Source organism: Poromitra crassiceps (assembly GCF_964638095.1).
Source record: "Poromitra crassiceps genome assembly, chromosome: 16".
NCBI lineage: Eukaryota > Metazoa > Chordata > Actinopteri > Beryciformes > Melamphaidae > Poromitra > Poromitra crassiceps.
In genome coordinates this window covers 2,548,460-2,575,822 of record NC_139645.1, presented here as the reverse complement: position 1 = coordinate 2,575,822, position 27,363 = coordinate 2,548,460, and the positions used below count along the sequence as shown (strand labels likewise).

Here is a 27,363-nt window from a genome sequence, read left to right as displayed (position 1 = left end):
ACGCAAGAGAGAGAGAGAGAGAGAGAGAGAGAGAGAGAGAGAGAGAGAGAACACGCAAGAGAGAGAGAGAGAGAGAGAGAGAGCACGCAAGAGAGAGAGAGAGAGAGAGAGAGAGAGAACACGCAAGAGAGAGAGAGAGAGAACACGCAAGAGAGAGAGAGAGAGAGAGAGAGAGAGAGAGAGAGAGAGAGAGAGAATCAAGATGACACACAGAGACAAAGTTGAATTTGGGAAAGAAACCAAACCAAAGCAAACTCAAAACAGAGGAGGATGGTACAAAACAACAAAATCCTTCAGTAACTAAAATAATTGCTTGGGGAAAGGAAGAGCGTGGTAGGCAGGGCGAGGGAGGAAGATGCGAGTATGTGTGTTGAAAGAGAGAAAGAGGGCGATAGAGTGTATTATGTACGGTGAGATGTGCGTGTTACAATCAGAGGAAGAAGTCCGCGAGGAAGATAAAGACAGAGTGCTTTGTCTTAAGGCAAAACTACTAAGAGAAAACTCCAAGCGGTTTGTTCAGCAGCCCCAAAGTACGCATGACCTTAAGGAGCGCGAAAACCACTAGCTGTCCTTCCTTCCCATCTCTCTGCATATTTACAACATTCACTCCAGAGTTTCCCAGAATTGTTTGTCCCCCCCCCCCCCCCCCCCCCCTGTGTGTTGACTTCCCGTTTGTCTTCCTGTGACCCAGATGAGAACGAGTGTCAGAACAGCCAGATCTGCGGGGGCGCGTCGTGCCACAACACCCTGGGCAGCTTCCGGTGCCTCTGTCCCACCGGGTTCAACTTCGAGCAGGGCGACGCCGGCTGCTCCGACATCAACGAGTGCTCGTCCAGGCAGAACCCGTGCAACTACGGCTGCTCCAACACCGACGGAGGGTACCTCTGCGGCTGTCCGCCCGGGTACTTCCGCGCCGGACAAGGGTACGTGAGTGACTGAGCAATGTGCGAGAGGTGATTTGAGCTGTTTATAGTCATGGCCAATGTTCGGCAAGTTAGTAACTGTACATTTTGTAATTAGTTACAGTTACTAATTACTTCTGTCAAAAGGTAATTGAATTGCTTTAATATTACTGCATAATAAAAGTAATTAGTCACTAGGGAAAGTAACTTTTGCATTACTTTTAAAAGTCGGCTTCAATTCTCTTCTTAATGCACACATAATTTTAGTGTTGGTGTGGCACAGTGGTGGGACAAGACACTGTCACATTTGATATATCATTGTACCACATTTGCTTATTGTGGAAGCTTATAGCCAACTCAAGGTCATAAGCCTCTGGGGCTTATAGCCAACTCAAGGTCATAAGCCTCTGGGGCTTATAGCCTACTCAAGGTCATTAGCCTCTGGGGCTTATAGCCAACTCAAGGTCATAAGCCTCTGGGGCTTATAGCCAACTCAAGGTCATTAGCCTCTGGGGCTTATAGCCTACTCAAGGACATTAGCCTCTGGGGCTTATAGCCTACTCAAGGTCATTAGCCTCTGGGACTTATAGCCTACTCAAGGTCATTAGCCTCTGGGGCTTATAGCCTACTCAAGGTCATTAGCCTCTGGGGCTTATAGCCTACTCAAGGTTATTCGCCTCTGGGGCTTATAGCCTACTCAAGGTAATTAGCATCAGGGGCTTATAGCCTACTCAAGGTCATTAGCCTCTGGGGCTTATAGCCAACTCAAGGTCATTAGCCTCTGGGGCTTATAGCCTACTCAAGGTCATTAGCCTCTGGGACTTATAGCCTACTCAAGGTCATTAGCCTCTGGGGCTTATAGCCTACTCAAGGTCATTAGCCTCTGGGGCTTATAGCCTACTCAAGGTTATTCGCCTCTGGGGCTTATAGCCTACTCAAGGTAATTAGCATCAGGGGCTTATAGCCTACTCAAGGTCGTTAGCCTATGGGGCTTATAGCCTACTCAAGGTCATTAGCCTCTGGGGCTTATAGCCTACTCAAGGTCATTAGGCTCTGGGGCTTATAGCCTACTCAAGGTCATTAGGCTCTGGGGTTCTGGCTACAGCTGCAGCGTGTGGAGCCTTGTTGCCGGGCAGGGAGGTGGCGTCTCTTCCCGGACTATGTCTGATGATCATAAACCGGATAATCCTCTGAAGTTGTCCGCTTTTCTCACGTCCTAAAGTAACTAGTAACTAGCCCATTTTACATTTCAATAATTGTAATTTATTTACATTTGAAATAAATAATCTGATTACTAGTTACTCCACAAAGTAGTAGTAGTAGTAGTAGAATAGTTACTCCCAACACTGCTGACGACCATGTGTGTTTTTCTAGGCACTGTATCTCTGGTATGGGCTTCACCAATGGTGGCACCAGTATGGGACAGGCAGGTGTGGGACAGGGAGGCGAGCCGGACGATAACGCTCTGTCCCCTGAGGCCTGCTACGAGTGTAAGATCAACGGCTATCCCAAGAAGGGACGCAAGCGTCGCAGCACAAACTCAACACTGGAGGAACCTCTGGGAGACATGCAGGTAATCTGTCTGTCCCTCTTCTTACCTGCCTGCCTTACATGCTATTCTCTCTAGATATTCAGCCAACACAATTGTTTGGGCGTCCGGGTAGTGGAACGGTAGATCCCCTGCCTACAACACGAGGGTCGCAGGTTCGAACCACGACTTGGTTGGGCGTCCATACAAGCACAATTGGCCGTGTCGTGCAGGTGGGAAGCCAGATTAAGGGTATGAGTCCTGGTCGCTGCACTAGTGCCCCCTCTGGTCGGCCGGGGCGGCTGTTCGGGGAACTGGTGGAAATAGTGTGATCCTCCCACGCCCTACGTCCTGCCAGTGAAACTCCTCGCTGTCAGGTGAAAAGAAGTGGCTGGCGACTGCACATGTATCGGAGTATGCATGTGCTAGTCTACGCCCTTCCCAGATCGGCAGGCAGGGGGGGGGGGGGCAACACCCGGGAATTAGGAGAAAATGGGGGGGGGAGGGATCTGGAAAAAATAAAAATAATTTTTTTCCTCTCTCTCTCTGAATGAATGCCTGTATGGACGCCCAACCAAGCCGGAGGTAACACGGGGGGGGCGCGAACCTGCGACCCTCGTGTTGGTAGGCGGGGAATCTAAAATCAAGTTTTCATTTTCACTCCACCTGCTTGGTCTTTTCTGCAGCCGGCTGAGGAGGACATGGTGAGCCTGGCCAGTGTGGACGTGGAGGACCCCCTGCTGTTCCACCTGAACATCAGCGACCTGAGCAGCCGCGACCGCATCCTGGAGTTCACGCCGGCCCTGTCCACGCTCAACGACCACGTGCGCTACACCATCGACTACGGCAACGACGACGGCGTCTTCAAGATCAACCAGCGGGAGGGCGTGAGCTACCTGCATCTGACCAAGAAGAAGGCGCTCCCGCCCGGCGCCTACGACCTTCACATCAGCAGCGTTCCGCTGTACAGGAAGAAGGAGCTGGCTGAGCTGGAGGACAGACATGATAAAGACTACCTCACGGGACAGCTGGGAGACGTACTGAAGATGAGGGTGCAGATCGTCCTGCATTAACCACCACAAGACTGAGACAGGCGGACGTTGCTAGCAGCTGCTAATCCAGGGTCAGGCTCCCCGAAACGGCCACGCCTGAACCACCAGGAGGGGACCATCTGACTCTGGCTCAGCGGCCAGGAGCAACATCTACCTGCTCCAACAGAGAGAAGGGCTCGCCACCAAAGAGACAAGGGGGGGAATGGGGGACTTAAAGGTGATTCTACATATCATAGATACAATCTCATGGGTTTTGTGTAAAACGCCGGCTGAATCTGGCTGTATGAGAGATTTGAAGGTCAAATGAAGAACACATCGCCCTGACAAACACCTTCAGCTGTGTGTAGAGCGCTCTGGAGAGTGTGAATAAGGCTTTTTAAGTGTTAAGGATTTAATTTTGTATAATGATATGTGGAATCAGGCACCACTTCGAAAGGGCATGCGGACTGCAGAAGGTTCCGATGGCTGAGTGTTCCGTCAACTCGGTTTTAGGTGGAAGAAAAGGGTGAGTCCCAAATAGTCTGAACTGGACTTCATTTCCTCCCCTCAGGTAAAAAAAAATGACTGAACACACCTGGATGATGACTGAACACACCTGGATGATGACTGAACACACCTGGATGAGCGAAGGCAATGATCAAAGTTTCTCCGTCCTTCCCCCCAGATATTAGTTTATTGGAGCGAAGATGACGCACGGGAATTAGGAAATGTTTTAGGAGAGGAAAGGAAACACACTATGGACTGTTGAGGTGTAGCCATGTCTGAGCTCGAATGACTCCTCCTGCATATTTAAACAAAGCTTTTTCCATCTTTCCTACTGACTTAGAATAATTCATATTATTGGTGCTAGCAACACATCCACATAATAGACTTCTGAATGCACTGTACTACTCTACAAAAACTCAGTAGTCATACAACTCGGCCGTTTTCTTTCAGATTTCATGTGTCTCTTTTTCTGCAAACAAAAACAACGTTAGCTTCATAGCCTGTCTGCTCTCCTCTATTACTACGTGTAAATTAAGTGTGTTTATACTGTAATAATCAATGCCACTTTTTAATCTATGAAGCATTTTTGTAAACTAGAGGAAGCCCCCGGGAATGGATGGAGGGGGTTTGTAATGGTGCTTATAACGACCAACTACTTCCTTTGTAAACTGTGTATACATACACAACACACACATACATACATACACAACACACACATACCGGTACATACATACACAACACACACACACACACACACACACACACACATAGATACACAACACACACACATACATACACAACACACATTGTGATGATGCCGAACCTGGGCCTTCATGATTATGCACTGAGGCCTTCATGGCCACACACTCTCTCACACGTCCAATCAGTGCTGCATCGCCACGGACCAGCTGTTAAGAAGGACCAGCTGTTAAGAAGACACCCGTCTGGACCAGCCGTTAGGAAGACACCCGTCTGTGCTCTCTGTTCACATCCGTGAGAGTTTAGTTGTAAATTCACAATAAAAAAAAACATATTTTTGGTGTATATGTTCCTCACTGCTGTATCTTCTCTTTACCCACGTTGGATCAGTTTGCAACGGTGGTGGGGCCCTCCTCTTGTATGTATCCCTCTTAAGTGTTTTTGTCCCATTCAAGATGAAACAGAGCCAACTGTTTTAGCGAGTATTACTCACAATACACAAAGAAAGCAATTATGGAGCCATGAAAACTGGCTGAAAGATTACCCCACAGTCTGGGGAGACTGCGCCAGTCTGTCAATCCTTGCCCTACACTGCCCCCATGTGGACATGCAGAAGATAACATGTTTTTTAGTTTATGGAGATTCAGAGATGTCGATTCAAGAGTAGTCAAGCCTTTATGAAGATGTGTGACAACTGCGGTATAAACACGGTACCTATCTCAATTACTTTCATTCCCTGATCCTGTGACACACAATATATTACAACCAAACCACTTCTAGTTACCCTTATCGCTTTTACCACACCAACTTTCCTATCCATAAACTTTCCCAACTCATGCAGGTTACTGAAAATTCCATCCACTTTTGACGTCGCTCTCATTCCTACAAGATACGAACCCTCGCTCCCTTTCCTCACTTTCTTCACTTCCTGATAGCCACCGTCACTTGAGTTACCACTTGATACACGATTACGTTTATTTTCAAGACCCCTTGTATCTTCATCACTTTCTAATTCACTCTCACTCGCACACTCAAACGCCATTGCCTCCAGCGTTGCCAGACGTACGATAATTATCGTATTTGTACGATCATTTCGACCTCTGTACGATGTACGATCAATAATCCCAAAATCCCCCAAATAGACCAGAACTGCGTCGCGTCTTCAAGCGCCCAGCTCCAAGGCCGCGCCCCTTTTTAGGGGAAACCCACCATAGTAAACGACGGTACAAGAAGCCGAAACCACTTCAAACAAACTATTTAAAACGGTTTAATTTGATAGAGATATGCCGAAGAGTTGCTGTGTTGTTATAGTTTCACTAACAATAAAAAAAAAAAAAAAAAACTGGTCTGCGATAGGGTAGGCGTGACACCGTCAATGTGGACGATGCATGTAACCTGGTGGAAACTGGATACAGCGTTCATATAAGGCAAGTACCTCGTGTCGATGTATCTTGCGCATTCTATGGCCGGCCGAGTTGAAATATATTGTCATGTCATGGTGTCTTTGGGTCATTTATAAAGGAAATTAATTCTGTTATTTTTCTATAGATGTTTTGGGTACTGCTATTTTACATTGAAGTCAACGCGAGTGGCTTGTGTTATCCCCTAAAAAGGGGCGCGGCCTTCAAGTTTTGCAAATTACCCGGATGTGCTGGTCTGCCAACATTTGCCATCTGGCAACGATTGATTGCCTCCGCCATTTTTCCTCCGCCTGTTCACGCAGTTGGGCGTCTGGCTTGATGTAGAGGGTGAGTTTGGCTCCGATATTTTCTGTTGACCGTCGTAACTTGTTTCAATATTTGCTTTATTATCTCAGTGCTTTGCCTGTTATTATTTCATTTAATAAACTGTCTAAAACGTGGTGCCGCGTCTATGTGCCGACAGGTCGCAATGCCATAGCCCACAAACAGAACCAGCTGAGCGAACTGTGGCTAGGATACGTGCGGCCTCCTCAGAAAAAGACGCAGACAGGGGCTTAAATTGGCTATTGTCAATATTTGCCCTAGTAACACAAAACCAATAGTTTATTGTGATGCCTTGCTCTATAAAATAAAACTACAAATGGTAGGCTAACTTAGTTTGGTTGACTTTGATTATTTTCATCCAACTAATATTTTGGAACAACAACCCAGCTAGCAGAATTTATGGGCGCGCCAATTCGGCGGGCCACCGTCGGCAGCTCATCGGGTATACAGCGGTCCACCGGGGTGGCTCGCTGGCGGTCCGACGGCGGCACCAGCGTACACAGCCAGCGGCCCTTGCACGGCACGCTGATGGCATGCCGCTGGTATTGCACCTCCCAGCCCCCATATACCTTGTTATGCTAATGCATGCATGCAGTGCTTCTCCACTGGCAGGGCTCCCTTCCTCTCATACTTAAATATGGTGGTAATTTCTGAGGTAGTCTACTTTGTTAAAAAAGGTTGAGAACCACTTCAATAATGCACATAATTACAATGATAACATGTGATTATTAATACAACAATAATAATTTAAAGGAGAACAGATCCGTGAACTTTTTGTTATTTTATTTATGGACATAAGAAATGAATCAAAGGATGAGGATTTGACAACTGTGCATTGCAAATAGCAAAAAACTTGACAACTCTGTATATGTTGCATATTATGTAGGCTATATATATAAAAAAAAAATCAAGCCTGCATGCAGAGAGACAAAACATTAATTCTGTTCCATTCATTGCCAACTGTCTCTGTCTCTCCTGCAGATCATTACCAGCATCATGGTTACTGTGAATCAGCTCTACAAGATTGTTGAGGCGGCTAAAGAAAATAAGGAGTTATGCATTCAAGTACAAGAGCATGTAAAAATCCTGGAGATGCTGTTGAATGCGCGCACCCTCCCCCCAAATGGAGAAGGTGCTCGAAAACCTTCATGAGACCCTACTATTGGTCTTACAAAAAGTCACCAGGTACTCCACAACCAGCTTCATGCTCAAGGCCGCGCAGTCTTTAACCATCAAAGGCAAATTTGAGAAGATCAACAAACGCCTCACCACCGCCCACAAGTTGTTGTCAACCTCTGTGGGGATCATAACGCTCCAAGTGTTGGAAAAATCACGGGACCTGCAGAAGGAGCAACTGATGGTGCTGAAACTGATACTGAAGGTAAGTGAGCTAGAGCTGCACCGACCGCCACCTGTAAGTTAATGTCCAAGTTCAAGTTTGGCAAACTCACAACACAGACAGAGATTATGATTCATCCCAAAAGTCCAAATCTTCCTTGAAACCCCAAATAAAACTAGATGAACCCATGAGTCCTTTGCCTGGCCCGGGTCGGCCAAGACAGAGACAAAGACAGAGGAAGCTGTCCAGGTAACTATAGTTTATATATATATATATATAGTTTATAACTATATTTTGGCGGTCCTCCCGTCCTCTCGCCTGACAGTCCCCGACGCAGCACGTCGGTCGAGCGTGTCGTGTCGAGTCCTCGGCATGTTCTTATGTTGTATTGTTCATTGCCTGTTGTTGCTATTGTGTGGAGTGATGTTCTGTGATGGAGCGAGCCTCCCGAGGTTATTACTGATGCCTGCGTTATATCGAGGTTAAGCTCGAATAGTTAACTGTCTGCCACAGGAAGTGTGGATTTTCAGAATAAAGGTCTCACCAGTAAAACGGGAGATATAAGGACCAGTAGCTAATACTGTATGTTGTGGGAACCTATTAATAAGTCAATGTTGTTTATTTCTGGCTCTGTAGTAATAAGGGGAGTAATAGTATTTTATGCAGATGGGGATATTAATGGGATTTATTTATATTTGGTATCACTCATTGTATTTTTTGTATAGATGGGAATAGATTAATTTTTTTAATCTAGATTAATCTAGATTAATCCTGGTCATTAATCTAGATTAAAATGGGTCATTTGAAGTCTGTCGAAGCCATTCAAAATATGTGTGTGCAACATAAATAATGACTAGAAGTAAGTCCTTGTGAACAGGTTTCTGTTTATTCAATTCAACTTGAATAGCCAGTAGGCATTTAAAGGTAAGAAACCAGCAGGTTACACACATGGTTTGTCTTCATCTGGACAAAGTTATATCCTGAACTACCTGGAATGAACACCAGAGGGTATAAGAACAACAACCCACATTTCTGGGATCAATAATATTAAACTGGCATTAAACTGTAGGCCATGAGGCCATTAAGAACCGTTTACAGTCAGTAACTGTGACATGGCTTCAGGCAATAAGTCTAACCACTACTTCTCCTTCTTCCACCAGTCACTCAGACAGACCAGCCTGTTCACATTTTCTGAGGACAGTCTAGATCTCCTCTTCTGTACAACATGGCCTGCTAAAGAGAACAGTCTCTCGCATGGGACAGTTGAGGCAGGAGGGAAGCTTCTTCTTCCATTGGGAAGCTTCTTGAAATTAAATTTGCCCTGAAGCGGGCCGGGCTTCACAGCAGCAGCGGCGTCCATGTCAGCTGTTTTGTTGTTATTATTCCGTCACATAACACCGTCCGACTAGAGAGCAGGTTGGGTTGTTCACGCCCCCCCACAGCAGCCAGGATGGGAGAGCAGGTTGGGTTGTTCACGCCCCCCCACAGCAGCCAGAATGGGGGAGGCAGACATAAATGTCCGCGCTTACATACCTGTTCCATTCTAAAGTGATAATCATCATGGCCTGCTCAATATAAGTGGACCCTGCTACCAGACAACTTTGAGAATAGATTAACGGCGATAATTTTTTTTATCGCGCGTTAAGAGTCTCGCGTTAACGCAGCCGTTAACGGCGTTAACGATCCCATCTATAATTTTTTGTTATTCTTTCTTTATAGAAAACCACAACTGTTCACAACTGTTCAAAGATATCCATGACTCACCACCAATATCTGTTGTTGCAAATACCAGTAAAGAAGGACTGAAACAGCATTCTCTCTCAGCTCTTTCTTAATCATACCCGGAGGCTCTAAGTGGTGTCCTGGCCGGCACCCCGGCGTGAACTTGGTTACCAAAACCCTGACTAGCACCTATAGTCCCTTGTTCTCTCCACTACAGGACTAGTCTACCTTGTCCAGTAGAGATCGAAAGGTATCAACAGAATAGTTTTTAAGTGATCTTATACGAATGGCCTTGTGTGCTGAAAATGAATTCCGGTGTGTCTTTCTTGTAGCCTACAGTGGATGAGATAGTGATCACTAATTCCATATTGTATGACCCCACTGCAGGATATATTTGCTTTATCCGATACTAGAATAAGATCAATGGTAGTTTGAGACTTGTGGCATGCCCGAGTGGGTTCCGAAATTAATTGAGTCAACCCAAATGACTTACAAAAGCTGTTAAATGCATTGTAACTAGTACATGATTTGTCAGTGACGTCAGTATTAAAATCCCCTAACAGCACGCATTCCCTCTCTGTGCCAGTACAATTATTAAGGAGCACTTCAAGGCTGTCATAGAACGTATTATGGTTGGGTGGTCTATAACACCCCCCCCCCCCCAAAAAAGTATCGGTTTTGTTTTCGGAAGAAAGATATCCAACAGTAGAACTTCAATATCCTTATCTGGCTCTGATTTGACATTATAGTTAATATCTGAGCGAACGAAAACACTAATATCGGTGTCACTGATTTGAGTCATCAGCCAGAGAACGGATTTCGTCCATTTTAGGCAGCAGGCTGATTTCGTCCATTTTGTGCCCAGCCCAGCCTCGCCGTCAGCAACACGGATCAACGGATCAGCCGCACGTACCGGACGGTCTCCGGATCCCCTCGTCGCCACCATCGTCCACCAGGCCTCCAGTCATCGCAGTCGGACAAGGGAACGTACGTATGCAAGTTAGGAATCACTTCCAATGTGTTACAGCTTGCCGTATTATCCACACATACCTGTATGTTAAGGATGTTGCACTCTTCGCCACTCCTGTAATTGCTGCTGGATCATGGGTCCACATTCACAGGCTGGGAAGGCCCGGGGCATTGGTGAATATCCCCAGATAACAATAGGCATATTAAGCAAATAATATAATGTAATGTGAGCTGTCAGTTCACCTACACATTACTATAGACAGGTTTCCTGGGCCGTAGGGCGGGCCACGATCGATAACATCAGCTACACTAACGTTAGCAGACGTTATTAACAATGGGTTATTCTGGAACACATTGTGCAGTGCGTGGCTGTCACAATACACAGAAACGAACGAGTGGTTGGGTCGACAGTGTTTTGAGCATCAGCCCGCTACGGCTTTGTCCCTGCACTCAACTGTATTCCTTCTACCGAAAACCAGCTGAGGATTCGGATTCACGGATGTGGCTGAAGGCTTTAAATCTGAAGAAGCCGCCGAAATACGTTAATGTTTGTTCTCCCCACTTTGTGGACAAAAAGGTGCCGCGTCTATGTGCCGACAGGCCGCAGTGCCGACAGGTCGCAATGCCGATAGCCCACAAGCAGAACCAGCTGAGCGAGGCGGCGTGCAGCGTGTCGGTGGAGCTAACCTCTCCCAGCCCCCACGCCAAACCTAACCTCCCCCCATGCCTAAACCTAACCTCCCCCAGACCCTAACCCAAAACCTAACCTCTCCCAGCCCCCACGCCAAACCTAAACTCCCCCCATGCCATGCCTAAACCTAACCTCCCCCAGACCCTAACCCAAAACCTAACCTCTCCCACCCCCACGCCTAAACCTAAGGTCGGCATTGCGGGTGGTCGGCATAGCGGGTGGACCCCGACAAAAAGCCAACCAAAGAGAATCCTTTCCCTGAACTGTGGCTAGGATACGTGCGGCCTCCTCAGAAAAAGAGACACAGACAGGGGCTTAAATTGGCTATTGTCAATATTTGCCCTAGTAACACAAAACCAATAGTTTATTGAGGGCGGCTTTAGCTCAGGAGGTAGAGCGGGTCAGCCAATGACGCAAGGGTTGGCGGTTCGATCCCCGCTCCCTCCCAGCTGTTAATCGTTGTGTCCCTGGGCAAGACACTTAACCCTCCTTGCCTGGTATGATTGGTATGATTGGTATGAATGTAAGACATGAATGGTATGATTGGTATGATTGGTATGAATGTAGACATGAATGATGATGGTGGTTCGGAGGGACCGTTGAGCGCCAATGTGTGGCTGCCACGCTTCTGAACCACCGGTACGAATGTGTGAACGAATAATGATTCTGTGTAAGCGCTTTGAGCCTTGGAAAGGCGCTATATAAATCCAATCATTATTATTATTATTATTATTTATTGTGATGCCTTGCTCTATAAAATAAAACTACAAATGGTAGAGTTTGGTTGACTTAATGAGCCATAGTAGTGTCTAGCCTGCCGAAAGCCCCAGAGAAGAAGATCTTGATTTGAAGATTTGGTAGCAGCTGATCAGCAGCAGCAGTCAACTATAACGCTAATGTCGTCTTGTGAAGAAGATTGAAGTGAAGCGCCCTCTGATTCCTGGTGGCTACATGGTGTCTCCACTGTATGCTATTTATGTATTGTGGCATGCGTGAGTAGACTCTTTGATACACATAGCTACTGTGCCAGTGGTTTAAAGAAAAACAGAACTGCCAACAAACACAGAGATTTTCACTTAAAAAAATTAAGCACCCTCACTAAAAAAAATACCATGACATGTTACGGTAGACTTGAAACTTCACCCTGTCTTTAAAAATAAGCCTGCTACTAACAGGGTAAACGGACAGTAAACCTGTGTGCTATCTATCTTCTAGCTACACTTCATATACACTGCACTTCCTCGGGTCCCCAGCAACAGAGGAGAGTCAAAGAGAGAGGGAAGAGAGGGCTGACCGCAGATCAAATATGGAGAGCCCACCAGATCAGCAGCTAGGTGAGTAACACACACACACACACACATAGGGGCCAAAACTGTGGGTGCCCCGGGGCCCGAGCACCCACGGGGAAATGGAGGGGGAGAGAGAGAGAGAGAATTGATAATGTCTACTGCATGTGTCTGTGACTGGGTCCTGTCAAGATGTCAGTGAAGTTACCAAACGCATTGTCTGATGGTGGCGTTTTGAAGTCCACCTGTTGTTTTTAACTGCTGAACAAACACGCATAGAGACACTATAGAGACACTATAGAGGCACTATAGAGGCACTATAGAGACACTAAAGAGGCACTAAAGAGGCACTATAGAGACACTATAGAGACACTAGAGGCACTATAGACACTATAGAGGCACTATAGATACACTATAGAGACTATAGAGGCACTATAGAGACACTATAGAGACACTATAGAGGCACTATAGAGGAACTATAGAGACACTATAGAGGCACTATAGAGACACTATAGAGGCACTATAGAGACACTATAGAGGCACTATAGAGACACTATAGAAACTGTGCTTCACAAGTGTGTGTTGATGTAATTTGTCTTTTAAATAATTCAACAGGAATTCATCAATTCCTTGGACAAGAACACCTCTGACGATCGTGACAGGCGGGGTTACTGACCACTATACTAACGAGGACACCTGGATTGGTTTGAGTGACAGCGATGAGGGAATCTGGAAGTGGGTGGATGGTTCACTGCTGAACAGCACAGGGTAAGACATCCATTCTTCAGTCACCATTTACCAGCAGTGGTGGAAATGGCGGGGAACGCCTGGAGGGAACAGAGTTACCATCAGAGTAAACCTTGAGAGAGAACGATGAGAATGAGAGGGGGAACAGCACTCCTCCCAGATTCCCCTTAGAACATGTTTGCAATGCATAGAGCAGAGCAGTGGAGAGCAGAGCAGAGCAGTAGAGAGCAGAGCAGTGGAGAGCAGAGCAGTGGAGATCAGAGCAGTGGAGAGCAGTGGAGAGCAGAGCAGCGCAGTGGAGAGCAGAGCAGTAGAGAGCAGAGCAGTGGAGAGCAGAGCAGTAGAGAGCAGTAGAGAGCAGAGCAGTGGAGAGCAGAGCAGTGGAGAGCAGAGCAGTAGAGAGCAGAGCAGTGGAGAGCAGAGCAGAGGAGTGGAGAGCAGAGCAGTGGAGAGCAGAGCAGTGGAGAGCAGAGCAGTAGAGAGCAGAGCAGTGGAGAGCAGAGCAGTGGAGAGCAGAGCAGTGGAGAGCAGAGCAGAGCAGTGGAGAGCAGAGCAGTGGAGAGCAGAGCAGTGGAGAGCAGAGCAGTAGAGAGCAGAGCAGTGGAGAGCAGGGGCCAGTTGCACCAACTGGTCTTACACTGGTCTTAAGCTAAGTTATTTTACGACCTAACAGCTACGCCGGTTGCACCAAGACGGCTTAAGCCTTCTTTTCACTACGACCAGGCGTAACTCTTACGCCTGGTCAGGAGGAGGCGTAGAGCCTGCCTGTCTCCGCGGAGACCTTTTTTGAGTCCTTACCGTCATCGTCGTAACACAGCCAGTTCTCCGTCTTTGAAAGCACGATGTTAGATTATAACTAACTAGTTGTGTGGCTTAGCCTTCCCAAATGTTGCCGTCCATTTTTTAGAATTTAATACATAGAATTGGGAACGTTACATTCAATTTCATTCAGACTGTCTGTCTGGCTCAATCGCCGCCATTTTTCCCCCGGAGCGAGGGAGGGTGGGAGGAGTCTAGTGTAGTGATGCACATACAGTAGTGGCTGATAGAGCGTAGTGGCACAGTGACGCTCCAAGCAGGTCGCGAGGCACATTTTTCCAACATCATCCAATCAGGGTGCATTCTCTGGCAATTCACATGGACGCGCATTGCTACGACCGGCGTAGTTAAGACCAGACGTAATAGTACAGGCATTATACGATATGACCTCCCACAAATTGCAACAGAAACTCTCAACTGTTCTAGTCTTAGAAATATGTATATTATAACATATAAAAAGTCCTAAGAAATCCCAGTTGGGGAAAGTATTGAAAAATACTGAAATCAGTGATGCCACAATTTGCCTGTATGTACTGTATGCTTGTCTGTCCTTCACATATCTCGATATCCGATCGACTTCAAACTCAGGGAGTGCGCTTAGGGGGACCTGGCGGGGTGCAGTGCCGAATTTCGCGCAGTTCGGATGTACACATGGTTATAGCGGCACCTACTGGCAACACAAAAAGCAGTTCTTGAGAACCGTTTGCCCGATTGACTTCAAACTTGGGGAGTGCACTGCTGGGAACCTGACGGAGTACGGTGCCCAATTTCAGAGATATGCATAGTCATAGCGCCACCTAATGGCAACAACAAAAAGTGGTTTATCTCAAGAACCGTCTGATTGACTTCAAACTTAGTGGGTGCGCTGCTGGGAACCTAAGAAAGTGCAGTTTCAGATTTTGTGCAATTTGACCAATTGGGGGAGCGTTGCCAGCAGGGGGAGAATGGAATGAATCCAGATGTTTACCAGAGATTTGAAGAGGGATTGCATGTGGTCAAGACGAAGTGATCGCCTATGGGCTGGCCTATCCATAGATCTTGTCATCGAGCAGGTGCTGATGAGAAGTCTTAAAACAAGTGGTGGCCTCACGAGAGGGCAAGGGATGACAGAGCTGCAACGTTTGACATGGCTGCTCTCCATGCCAGCTTGCACTGAAGTCAACAATGCCATGCAAGAGCTGACGGGTGAACCACAACACCGTGGTGGAAGGGAACCGTGGATGAACTCCTGCCACAAGAATGGGGATGGAAAGAGAGTGATGGAGGGTTTGTCCCTGTCCAAACTGACTTACCACCAGCTCCACAGGAACTCCTACGGATCATCAGATGCACCTGCAAGACAGACTGCAGCAGCCTGAGGTGCACATGCAAGAAGCATGACATTGAGTGCTCTGTTGCATGTAGCAACTGCAAAGGACTGGCATGTGCAAATTCAAGTCAAGCTGCATGTGATGATGATGATGAATATGAGCCAGACAACTTACACTGATGATGACCAGCAATATTTGAGTTTTCCTTAAGAGTTAACATGTTGAAGTTTGTGTTCATCTGTGCCAACATGTATGTTAATTAGTGCCAATTCGGCAGTCATGGGTATTTTAAAAGTAATAAAAGTGCTATTTCAACACTGCACTTTCTCGTGTCCCCAGCAGCACACATGCCAAGTTTGAAGTCAAACGGATGAAGGATTCTTGCGATAAACCGTTTTTTGTGTTGCCAGTAGGTGGCGCTATGACTATCCACGTGTCCAGAATTTGGCAACACACTCTGTCAGGTTCCCAAAAGCACACTCCCCAAGTTTGAAGTCGATTGGACAAACGGTTCTCAAAATAAACCGATTTTTGTGTTTCCAGTAGGTGGCGCTATGACTGAGTGTCCGAATTTCACGAAATTCAGCACTGAACTCCGTCGGGCCCCCCTTAGCACACTCCCCGAGTTTGGAGTCGATCTGGCCAACAGTTCTTGAGATATGTGAAGGACAGACAGGCATACAGTACATAATACAAACCAATTATGGCATCACTGATTTCAGTATTTTTAAATACTTTCCCCAACTGGGATTTCTTAGGACTTTTTTTCTCTTACTTAGAACATGTTGAGGACACAAAATCCATTGAGTTTTTTTCTGTTGCAATTTGTGGGAGGTTGACCCACTTTTTTAGCTAAAATGCCTGTACTATAAGCCGTGTTGGTGCAACAGGCATAAATCCACTCTAAAGACTGGTCTTAACTAAGACCGACGTAGGAGTTACGACCAGGCATAGTTAAGACCACTTGGTGCAACTGGCCCCAGAGCAGTGGAGAGCAGAGCAGTGGAGAGCAGAGCAGTAGAGAGCAGAGGAGAGGAGACCAGTGGACTCAAGCATTCAGCTCTTGATTTCAACAGAAATAATAGCCTTTGCCTCCTGTGGCATGCAGGGGGGGGGGGGTGTTCTGGACCGCGCCCACCCTGCCTAAGCTTCCCACAGTAAAACCTGTCCATTTCCACTACTGAACAGGTTGGCCTGAAAATGCATTGTATTGTGTGTATTGTGACATGGTGGTGTCATTGTGACGTGTGTTGTGCTCCACAGTTCATCTCTATTGTTATTTGTCACCAACTCTATTATCACCAGATGGACAGCTCCACTATTTGCAGGAGAAAACAAAACAAAAAAGAGCATCTAGCCAAGGTGGTCACCAATGCTGAAGAGGCCGATGCTCTTTATATACAGTTCTACGCCAGTAGTTTGGGTGCACACTGTGGGTGGCAAAAAAACCACCATGCCATCAGCACCCGATACTACTGACCTGGTATGGAAGCGGACATCCGCAAATGGGTAAGTTAACAGAGGAATTAAATCTACCCCTAATGTGACATTTCCCAGAATCCACGCCTTGACATGTACTGTGCATCTTATGTTCCATCAAGTACAGTTGACTATACATCTTCTTTTTTCAACAGGTTCTGGAAGAGAGGCCAGCCCAGTGGAGATACCAGTCAGTATGGCTGTGCTTACACTGATGGTACCAAACTGAACAACTGGATGGATAGCAAGTGTGACACAGAGCGGCAGTGGGTCTGTGAAAAAGTGATAGACTTCTAAACGAATGAGACAGGCAGGCAGGCAGGCAGACAGGCAGGCAGGCAGACAGACAGACAGGCAGGCAGGCAGACAGACAGACAGACAGGCAGGCAGACAGACAGACAGACAGACAGACAAGCAGGCAGGCAGACAGACAGACAGACAGACAAGCAGACAGACAGACAGATAGACAGAGACAGACAGACAAGCAGACAGACAGAGACAGACAGACACACAGACACACAGAAAGGGAAATGGATGAATAAGAGCAAGTAAAAACTACCGTAAATTCCGGACTATAAGGCGCACCGGTATATAAGCCGCGGGACCAAAATTGACTATTTTTTTCTTATATAAGCCGCACCGGTCTATAAGCCGCGGGTGTTTTGATGTTTAATTACCATATGAAAGGGTTCGTGCACAGAGAGGAATGTCGGGAAAGAGATGGCTGTTTGGGGAAGCTCCCATTTATTAACATTTCAACAAAACAAAACAAAAGTCAGGTCACTAATCCCCAGACAAAATCACACAACAATAGGCTATATGTGCAGCAAACGGCTGTAACCAGAGAAGTCAAGTCACTAATCCTCGTCTTCCTCTTCTTCCTGCGTACTGAAACCACCAAAGTCCTCATCTTCAGTGTCGGAAACGAACAGGTTCAGGGTGGCTTCGTCAACCACTCTCCTCTCTCCTTCATTGTCACTCAAAACCAACGAACTCCTCTTCGTCACTGTCGGCATCGAACAGCCTCTGAAGCCTCTGACGGCCCTCAGCGCCAGCTGTGGCGGCGTCATCCTCTTCATCCCGCAGCAGTCCAGCGTTTTGGAACCCGTTGGTGATTGTGGATGTTTTCACACTCCTATAATATTCCGTGATCTTCCTTTGTGTGAATTCGCCGAAGTTTGTGATTTTCTCCTGGTAGTCGGGAGGGAGTTGTTCAGTAGTTCTCGCCCGGACGGACAGTCCCTTTCGTCTCATGAATCGGAAGCACCAAGATGGGCCACCTATGAAATGTTCAATTTTCATTTCGGTGGCGACTGTTTTGGCCTTCAGTCGGATCTGCACCGTGGAAACGCCTCGGCTGTCTGCTCTCTGGGTCAACACCCAATCTTCAAGGGAATCTTCAAGTTCGGGCCATCTGCTTTTATGACCTCTGAAGGACTTTTTGGTCTTCTTGCACTGAGACAGTTCCTCCTGCTGCACCGTCCAACGCCTCACCATTGACTCATCGATGCCCAGGTTACGCGCGGCTGCTCTGTTTCCCTCTTTTAATGCGAGATTGACTGCTTTCAACTTGAAAGCTGCGTCGTGTGAATTTCTGCGTACCTTCCCCATGGTAAGTGAGAGTGTTGCTTCTACTGCTCGTCTTGTTGTGAATATTCCTTGATCTTCCTTTGTGTGAATTCGCCGAAGTTTGTGATTTTCTCCTGGTAGTCGGGGGAGGGGGTTGTTGGCCGAGTGGCCGTTTGCTTACCGTAATTACCATATGTAAGTGGTCACGCACAGAGGGGATTGTCGGGAAAGAGATGGCAGTTTGAGGAAGCTCCCATTTACCGTATTACCGTAACATTTCAACAAAACAACATAACACAACACCACCGTTGTTTATTTTTACAGTGCACACAGTGTCCGCGGTGTGGTGAAAAGAGGGCAAGAGAGGAAATTAAAACAGAAGTGGATTTATAGTTAGAAAGAGTGCTAAAAAAGAGAGATTTTATTTGTATTTTTTTTTTTTTTTTTCTGAAAAAATCCATAGATAAGCCGCACCGTTATATAAGCCGCAGGGGCCAAAAAACGGGAAAAAAGCCGCGGCTTATAGTCCGGAATTTACGGTAAATAAAAATAAAAACCACGGCTACGGAACAAAGCTACACCCAAATCAGAGAACTTATGTTAACACTTATTACAATGCTTTAATACTGGAGGTGATAATGTTGTTAGCCTTCCAGTAATATAGCCAGAGTGGATAATTTAAACTTTAATTAATTGTCAAACTCCATAGTCACCCATCACTCAAAATGAATAAGGCCCCATGAATGTTATGTTTTGCTGTAGTCTAGGTTGGTGTAACTGGCCTTCAGCTGGTCTCCCTCCACTAGCATCAGCTCAAGCTTTTGCACATCTGAATGATCTGAAAGCAATTTTCAGAGAAAATGTTCCTTCAGTTCCTCCTACAAAGTTTGAGCAACTGATATCTGTTCCTCTTGCCAGTGAACAAGCATAAGGCAAAGGTGTGTTGATGTATCAAGGTCAAACAACATTGTCAGTTTGAGTTCTCATCAAGAAGAAGTCAACATTGTGCTCTAACACAGTGAGTTAAGATATATTGTTGATAGATTACTGCCTGCACAGTTTTTTTTTGGTGATCAAATCTTTTTTTATTTTTACTGCCTGCACAGTTTAACATGTGTGCTTAGTGTGACATGAAACTCACACCTCTGCATGTGCAGCAGAAGACAATCAGCAGACTTCAGTTCTTTCAGATAGGAGACTAGAACAGAACACCTCCCTTCATCATGTGACCTTACACAATGCAATGGGGGGATTGGTAGCATAGTTAACTACTTTTTTGGCTGGATAAAAGGCTAAAAGTAATCTCATGTGTAAGAAATGACTGTTCTACATTGAAGTAAAAATGTAAATAATTAACTTGTTGGTTTTGGATTTATTTAGCTTCAAGAGTGCATTTGTGTGTGACCCTCAACATAGGCTTTGAGAATCCCGGGCCACTTACTGATACTTATGCTTAAATTAACCCACTCATATTCTGGTTTATTTCAAGAAAAACATTTTGGCTAGTGGAAATTCTAATTAGCTGGCAACTTTAAAATCTAGCAGCCATATTGGTAGGTGGTCAAAAAAGTTAACTTCAAGCCTATTCTTGTTTGGCATTTTCTTGCCTATATTTTAGTCTTTATCTTTTATCTTTTTTATATATTCGGGGGGGGGGGGCTTCTAATCTAATCTGATCAGCAAAGTTCAGTAGCTGTGTAATAGTCCCTCTGGTGCTCGTATAAAACCCTGTCTTGTTCTTACAGGTGTTATCCAGCCAGGGAGGAAGTACCCCTGGCCTGCAGTGTATCTGGTGTTCGGGATTATTTTGCCCGTACTGGCTGTCGGTGTGGGCATCGCCGTGGAGCGTCACATCACAGCCTGTGAGATCAAAAGCAAACTGCAGATCAACAAGACCTTCAGCGGGTTGTCTCGTCTGATCTGAGGTCGTAGTCAAAGTGGGGGGTAGTGCGGCTCATCAGACACTCGTGGGCTCAGGTTGTTGGGTGTGCGCGCCAGGGCTGAAAACAGTAAGACTTTGTTTGAGCTCAGTTGAGTATGTCTGTCATTCTCTGTCTGTCTGTCTCTCTCTGTCCCTCTGTGCATTTACATGAACATACATGTATTGTACAATGTATTGTGCTTTTATTTGCTGCTCTTAAGATCCTCTCCTCTTGCAGACCGTTTCTGTGGAGCTGGAGATTGTAGATATTTCAACAGCAGTTTCTACTACATTTCTACTGATGTAAAGACCTGGGACGACAGCAGGCAGGAGTGTCTACAGAGAGGAGCAGTACATCATCAACCACCAAGAAGAACAGGTAAAGAGAGAAGTGGTAAAAACGTCCCCCCAATTCCCCCAAATTGTAAAAATCTCTTTGCGGTTTATTTAATTGGGTTAAAACTGTGTCTCATTCCAAACTGTTTGAGTGCTTCACAAGTGTGTGTTGATGTCATTTGTCTTTTAAATAATTCAACAGGAATTCGGTCTCCCGCGTGACAGGCGGGGTTACTGACCACTATACTAACGAGGAGACCTGGATTGGTTTGAGTGACAGGGATGAGGGAATCTGGAAATGGGTGGATGGTTCACTGCTGAACAGCACAGGGTAAGACATCCATTCTTCAGTCACCATTTACCAGCAGTGGTGGAAATGGCGGGGAACGCCTGGAGGGAAAGGAGTTCCCATCAGAGTAAACCTTGAGAGAGAACGATGAGAATGAGAGGGGGAACAGCACTCCTCCCAGATTCCCCTTAGAACATGTTTGCAATGCATAGAGCAGAGCAGTGGAGAGCAGAGCAGTGGAGAGCAGAGCAGAGCAGTGGAGAGCAGAGCAGTGGAGAGCAGAGCAGTAGAGAGCAGTGGAGAGCAGAGCAGAGGAGAGGAGAGCAGAGCAGTGGAGAGCAGAGCAGTGGAGAGCAGGGGCCAGTTGCACCAACTGGTCTTACACTGGTCTTACTAAGTTACTAATAGGGGTGCACCGATCGATCGGCACGCAATCTGTATCGGCCGATTTGGACCTCAAATATGTGATCTGCTGTTTCCGATATTCCTTTAATGTTGCCGATTGCATAGCCGATCATGCTGCACGTGAGAAACATGAGGCAGCCCATTTTCATGTCTTCAATGTCCATCGTTTAACTTTCATATTGTGCTCTAACGTTAATATCATTGTGTTGCAAAGCACACGCTTTGCTTTCTCAGCCGTACTTTCCAAGGCGCACCCAGCAGCTAAATTGAATGATTGTTACATATATAAGCCGCCACAGGTGTTTTAATGTTTAAAACTGGTCAGGAGGAGGCGTAGCGCCTGCCTGTAACAGAGATCTCTGTGTCTTATCAGCGGAGACCGTTTTGAGTCCGATGAACAAATCAATCAAAAACACTTCACTATGTCCAACATAGGCTACAAGATTCGTTTCATTCCATTGAATTTGGCAGCGCGGACGAAACATGGGTGGAACGAAACATGCAAATTACATGTTTTGCATCCTCATCGTCGTAACACAGCCAGTTCTCCATCTTTTGAAGCATGATGTTAGATTACAACGAGCTAGTTGTGTGGCTTAGCCTTCCAAAATGTTGCTGTTAAGTTTTTAGAATGTAATACATAGAATTGGGAACGTTACATTCAATTTCATTCAGACTGTTTCTGGCTCAATCGCCGACATTTTTCCCCCGGAGCGAGGGAGGGTGGGAGGAGGGAGGGTGTTTTACAGTAGTGGCTGAGAGAGCGTAGTGGCACAGTGCTCCAAGCAGGTCGCGAGGCACATTTTTTGCAACATCATCCAATCAGGGTCTCGCTCTCGTAATGTCTGTCTTGCTCTCGTTCTGTCTCTCGTACCAAAATCCATAGATTTAGGAGGTCCCCACACCCCTTGCGTCTTTGAATCACACACATCAGCTGGTGATGAGCAGACTCAGCAGAGAGAAGTTACCTCCAGTCCTCCCGCCTACCGAGGCATTTGCATGCTGTTAAGTCCGTGTTTGATTCACATTTGCGTGTATCCTCCTAACGTTAATAGCTCCGGTTAGCTTTAGCCGCTTTAGCTTAATCGATAAAATAGTTAACTTGGGTCGAAGTTATTTTTCTTGTGTAACAGGGAAATCCCGGAAAATTTAGTATTTTTGTTGAGTGAACTGAACTGCATTGAACTGGTAACATGGAAATCCCGAAGTGGAATGAGTTTTGTTCTTTTATAAACTGAACTGAGGGAACTGGACTGAACTACTAGCCATTTAGTTCAACACAGTATTGTGCTCCAATTATCTCACACACAAAAAATCATGTTGGCGGTTTCCTTTAGCCTATAAAATATAAAATATTGATGTAGAAAAAAAAAGAAAATGTGCTGCACTTTCAATTTGATGCATGAAATGTAGGCCTATATGTAAAATGGAAACTGTTCTATAATAGACTGCTATAGCTGCTTACAAAATAAATATATATATATATATATATATATCGGTGATCGGTAATCGGTGATCGGTCGATGATCGGTTGGGCAGATATTTCTCATAGGTGATCGGCAATCGGTGATCGGTGGCAAAAAACGTGATCGGTGCACCCCTAGTTACTAAGTTACTTTACGACCTAACAGCTACGCCGGTTGCACCAAGACGGCTTAAGCCTTCTTTTCACTACGACCAGGCGTAACTCTTACGCCTGGTCAGGAGGAGGCGTAGAGCCTGCCTGTCTCCGCGGAGACCTTTTTGAGTCCTTACCGTCATCGTCGTAACACAGCCAGTTCTCCGTCTTTGAAAGCACGATGTTAGATTATAACTAACTAGTTGTGTGGCTTAGCCTTCCCAAATGTTGCCGTTAATTTTTTAGAATTTAATACATAGAATTGGGAACGTTACATTCAATTTCATTCAGACTGTCTTTCTGGCTCAATCGCCGCCATTTTTCCCCCGGATCGAGGGAGGGTGGGAGGAGTCTAGTGTAGTGATGCACATACAGTAGTGGCTGATAGAGCGTAGTGGCACAGTGACGCTCCAAGCAGGTCACGAGGCACATTTTTCCAAAATCATCCAATCAGGGTGCATTCTCTGGCAATTCACATGGACACGCATTGCTACGACCGGCGTAGTTAAGACCAGACGTAAGCCGTGTTGGTGCAACAGGCATAAATCCACTCTAAAGACTGGTCTTAACTAAGACCGACGTAGGAGTTACGACCAGGCATAGTTAAGACCACTTGGTGCAACTGGCCCCAGAGCAGTGGAGAGGAGAGCAGTGGAGAGCAGTGGAGAGCAGAGCAGTGGAGAGCAGAGCAGAGCAGTGGAGAGCAGAGTAGAGAGCAGAGCAGTGGAGAGCAGATCAGTAGAGAGCAGAGCAGTAGAGAGCAGAGCAGAGCAGTAGAGAGCAGAGCAGTAGAGAGCAGAGCAGTAGAGAGCAGAGCAGTAGAGAGCAGAGCAGTAGAGAGCAGAGCAGAGCAGTAGAGAGCAGAGCAGAGCAGAGCAGTAGAGAGCAGAGCAGTGGAGAGCAGAGCAGAGCAGTAGAGAGCAGAGCAGTAGAGAGCAGAGCAGTGGACTCAAGCATTCAGCTCTTGATTTCAACAGAAATAATACCCTTTGCCTCCTGTGGCATGCAGGGGGGGGGGGGGGGGGTGTTCTGGACCGCGCCCACCCTGCCTAAGCTTCCCACAGTAAAACCTGTCCATTTCCACCACTGAACAGGTTGGCCTGAAAATGTATTGTGCATCTTATGTTCCATCAAGTACAGTTGACTATACATCTTCTTCTTTCAACAGGTTCTGGGAAGCAGACCAGCCCAGAGGAGATACCAGTCTGTATGACTGTGCTTACACTGATGGTGCAGAACTAAACAGCTGGCTGGATGGATAGCAAGTGTGACACAGAGCGGCAGTGGGTCTGTGAAAAAGTGATTGGCTACTAAACGAATGAGTCAGACAGACAGACAGACAGACAGACGCAGGCAGACAGACAGACAGACAGACAGACAGACAGACACAGGCAGACAGACAGACAGACAGACAGACAGACAGACAGGCAGACAGACAGACAGACAGACAAACAGACACAGACAGACAGGCAGACAGACAGACAGACACAGACAGGCAGACAGACAAACAGACAGACACAGACAGACAGACACAGACAGACACAGACAAACAGACACACAGACAGACACTCAGCGGGTTGTCTTGTCTGATCTGAGGTCGTAGTCAAAGTGGGGGTGGTGCGGCTCTAGACAGAGACTTGCGGGCTCAGCTTGTTGGGTGTGCGTGCCGGGGCCAGCCCAGGCCACCCTCCGAGGCACCAGCTCCAAGACGACCAATAGGGCGGTCGCACGCGTAACGCATGAGTCGCGCCCGACTCATGCGTGCCCTACTGGCGCCCCCTTGCCCTCGGGCAAGGGAAGGAGAAGGTACGGACGGAGGGCGGCGGGCCGTCCCACGTTCACGCTATCCCAGTCTGCACTTAGGGGGACGAAGGCAGCGAGTGCCTGGGACAGCCCCAGCCGCGGAGACGCGGGGTCTCCGATTGATTGCAAAGCGACCCTCAGACAGGCGTAGCCCCGGGAGGAACCCGGGGCCGCAAGGTGCGTTCAAGTGTCGATGATCAATGTGTCCTGCAATTCTCATCAAGAATAAGTCAGCATTGTGCTCTAACACAGTGAGTTAAGATATATTTTTGATAGATTACTGCCTGCACAGTTCTTTTTTTTGTGATCAAATGTTTTTTTATTTTTACTGCCTGCACAGTTTAACATGTGTGCTTAGTGGGACATGAAACTCACACCTCTGCCTGTGCAGCGGAAGCAGAAGACAATCAGCAGGCATCAGTTCTTTCAAAGTTCCTGGGTGACAATATTTGTTCGGCCCCCGGCAACAATCAACAATTTTTTTTTTACAATGCACATTTGTTTCTTCTATTTGCATTGCATTGTATGTCTTCTTATTGTGGAAATAAACTAAAATCTCAAAGTGTTCTCATTTGTTAACATTGGTGCAAGCTATTTTTCAGATTTTTGTCAACAAATAACAAAAACCAAACATGTCCCCAGCATAAATGACACGTATGAGGAAATGTGAATAGAATGGGTCATCCCTATGTTCCCCAGGTCCTATGTTCCCCGTTTTTGTGGGACCGGGGGACATAGAACCCTTTCTATGAACTTAGGTTTAGGCGTGGGGGTGGGAGAGGTTAGGTTTTGGGTTAGGGTCTGGGGGAGGTTAGGTTTAGGCATGGGGGGAGGTTAGGTTTGGAGTGGGGGCTGGGAGAGGTTAGTGAAAAACGGGGAATATAGAACCCGGGGAACATAGACATGATCCCAATAGAATGACACTTATGCACGATGAGACGCAGAGAGACGTTGAGAGCGACTTGTGTAGTAAGACACAGCAGCCCAAAGCTCACCCAGACCAGCCTGAACGCTTTTCCCTCTGCAGAACAAATGTGGAAAATCAGCTCACAATAACTTATCTGTCTGTCTGTCTATCTACCGGTCTGTCTGTCCGTCTACCTGTCTGTCTGTCTGTCTGTGTGTGTGTGTGTGTGTGTCTGTCTGTCTGTCTATCTACTGTACCTGTCTGTATGTGTGTGTGTGTGTCTGTCTTATATTATATAGAGGTTGAGCAGGGTCATTGAGGATGCACCCTGTTCACATTCACACACATATTGATATCTGGAAGCTGACCAGTACAACCACAGTCTCATCAGGTGCTAGGGCTATAGGTGGTGGTCTAAAGGTTTCCTCTTGTTAATGAGGGTTTTACATTATTTAGACAGAAACAGGCGAGCAGTGATTTAGACACTATGGAGCTGAATACAAATACAGTATTCAGAAAAGCACAATGTGTTTTTCAGACACCAGTTCAAGTTCAGTTCAATTCTTTTTAAATATGTGCTTTTTTTTTTTTTTTTTTATACCTCAATTTGTAACTTGAGTTACTTGACATTACATTACATTACATTACGTCATTTGGCAGACGCTTTTATCCAAAGCGACTTACAATAACACATTTTTTTTGTCAGCAATAGAACAATCAGCTATGGAGCACAGTCTATGACAACTACAACTTCTGAAGGAACAGTGGTACAAGTTTAGGTTAGTGGTACAAGGTTGGTTAGTTTTTTTTTTTTTTTTTTTTTTTTAAATAAGGAAAGATAGAACGAAGTTAGATCAAGAAGGGCCCAGATGGACAAAGTAACTGGTATAATATTACTGAAATCCTATAAGTAATAAGTTATATTACTGAGTTACTGCTAAAAGTAATATATTACATGTAATATGTTACTTTTGTAATGAGTTACCCCCAACACTGATGATGACAGACAGACACACACACACACACACACACACACACACACACACACAGACTCACAAGGTGAAAACAATACCAGCCATCACTGGTTTCCTGTTGAAACAGCCTATGAGCTGGGTGATCAGGTCACCACAAAACAAGATCAAGACAAAAAAAAGTCACACTTGTAGAAGTGCGTAGGCGCTGAGGGGAAACTGTTCTATACCCGGTAGTATCTGCACAGAGACACATGATACTGAATGGTGCAAGAAAACAAGTCTTCATTTAGACATAGATCACAAAACATGACTTTAGGCTACTTTGTAGTTTAGTGTGAAGAAAAGAGCAGCAAAGTGAAAACAGGTCCTGATATCAAGTAGCTGATGATTGAGACAGAAGATGGAGATGTCTGACTGCCGTCACATCGATGAAGATCCAGTGGAGACAGAGGAGAGTGAGGGGGAAGAGAGGACCGAGGTGGAGGAGAGGACAGTGACCATCTATGAAAGTCCAGACAACTATGGGCGTCGTGACCTCAGATCAAACACGGAGAAAACACCAGGTCAGCAGCGAGGTGAGTCTCTCACACACTCACACACACATCACACACACACACACAGGTGTAATTTACACAGGGGACGCTGGGGACATGTCCCCACCACTTTTCAAATGGCCAAGTTCCCCCTCCGCCCACATCACTATTTAAAAGCATAATTTGTTAACAATGTTCTGGAAAAAAAGCTTGCGGCAATAAATGTTAAAGGGA

General features: G+C 46.2%; 2 protein-coding genes across 2 annotated transcripts in view; both read left to right on the top strand.

Annotated features, from left to right (window-relative positions):
* Positions 1-4,085, top strand: part of fbn1 (fibrillin 1) — a gene marked incomplete at its 5' end in the record, with an annotated part of 37,363 nt that extends 33,278 nt beyond the window's left edge. Inside the window, 3 exons of the mRNA XM_083652867.1 lie at positions 692-923; positions 2,277-2,475; positions 3,117-4,085. Coding sequence (XP_083508993.1) covers positions 692-923; positions 2,277-2,475; positions 3,117-3,503 — 818 coding nt within the window. The 3' untranslated portion in view covers positions 3,504-4,085. The remainder of the gene's footprint in view (positions 1-691; positions 924-2,276; positions 2,476-3,116) is intronic.
* A 2,308-nt stretch (positions 4,086-6,393) lies between these two features.
* LOC310790912 (uncharacterized protein) lies at positions 6,394-24,820 on the top strand. Its single transcript, XM_083652623.1, has 11 exons — positions 6,394-6,415; positions 7,394-7,793; positions 10,339-10,460; positions 12,349-12,467; positions 13,035-13,187; positions 16,601-16,804; positions 16,930-17,044; positions 20,089-20,352; positions 20,503-20,643; positions 20,803-20,931; positions 24,081-24,820. Exons 2-5 carry the CDS (start codon positions 7,515-7,517, stop codon positions 13,067-13,069), a joined length of 555 nt encoding a protein of 184 aa, XP_083508749.1. The 5' UTR covers positions 6,394-6,415; positions 7,394-7,514; the 3' UTR covers positions 13,070-13,187; positions 16,601-16,804; positions 16,930-17,044; positions 20,089-20,352; positions 20,503-20,643; positions 20,803-20,931; positions 24,081-24,820.
* Positions 24,821-27,363: the final 2,543 nt, after the last annotated feature.

Excerpts from the sequence above, each read along its gene's own strand:
- LOC310790912 (XM_083652623.1), top strand. The coding sequence starts at position 7,515 with ATGCGCGCACCCTCCCCCCAAATGGAGAAGGTGCTCGAAAACCTTCAT. Across the intron at positions 7,794-10,338 it reads TGCTGAAACTGATACTGAAG|CCCAGCCTCGCCGTCAGCAA; the intron begins GTAAGTGAGCTA and ends TTTTGTGCCCAG. Across the intron at positions 10,461-12,348 it reads TCGCAGTCGGACAAGGGAAC|CTACACTTCATATACACTGC; the intron begins GTACGTATGCAA and ends TCTATCTTCTAG.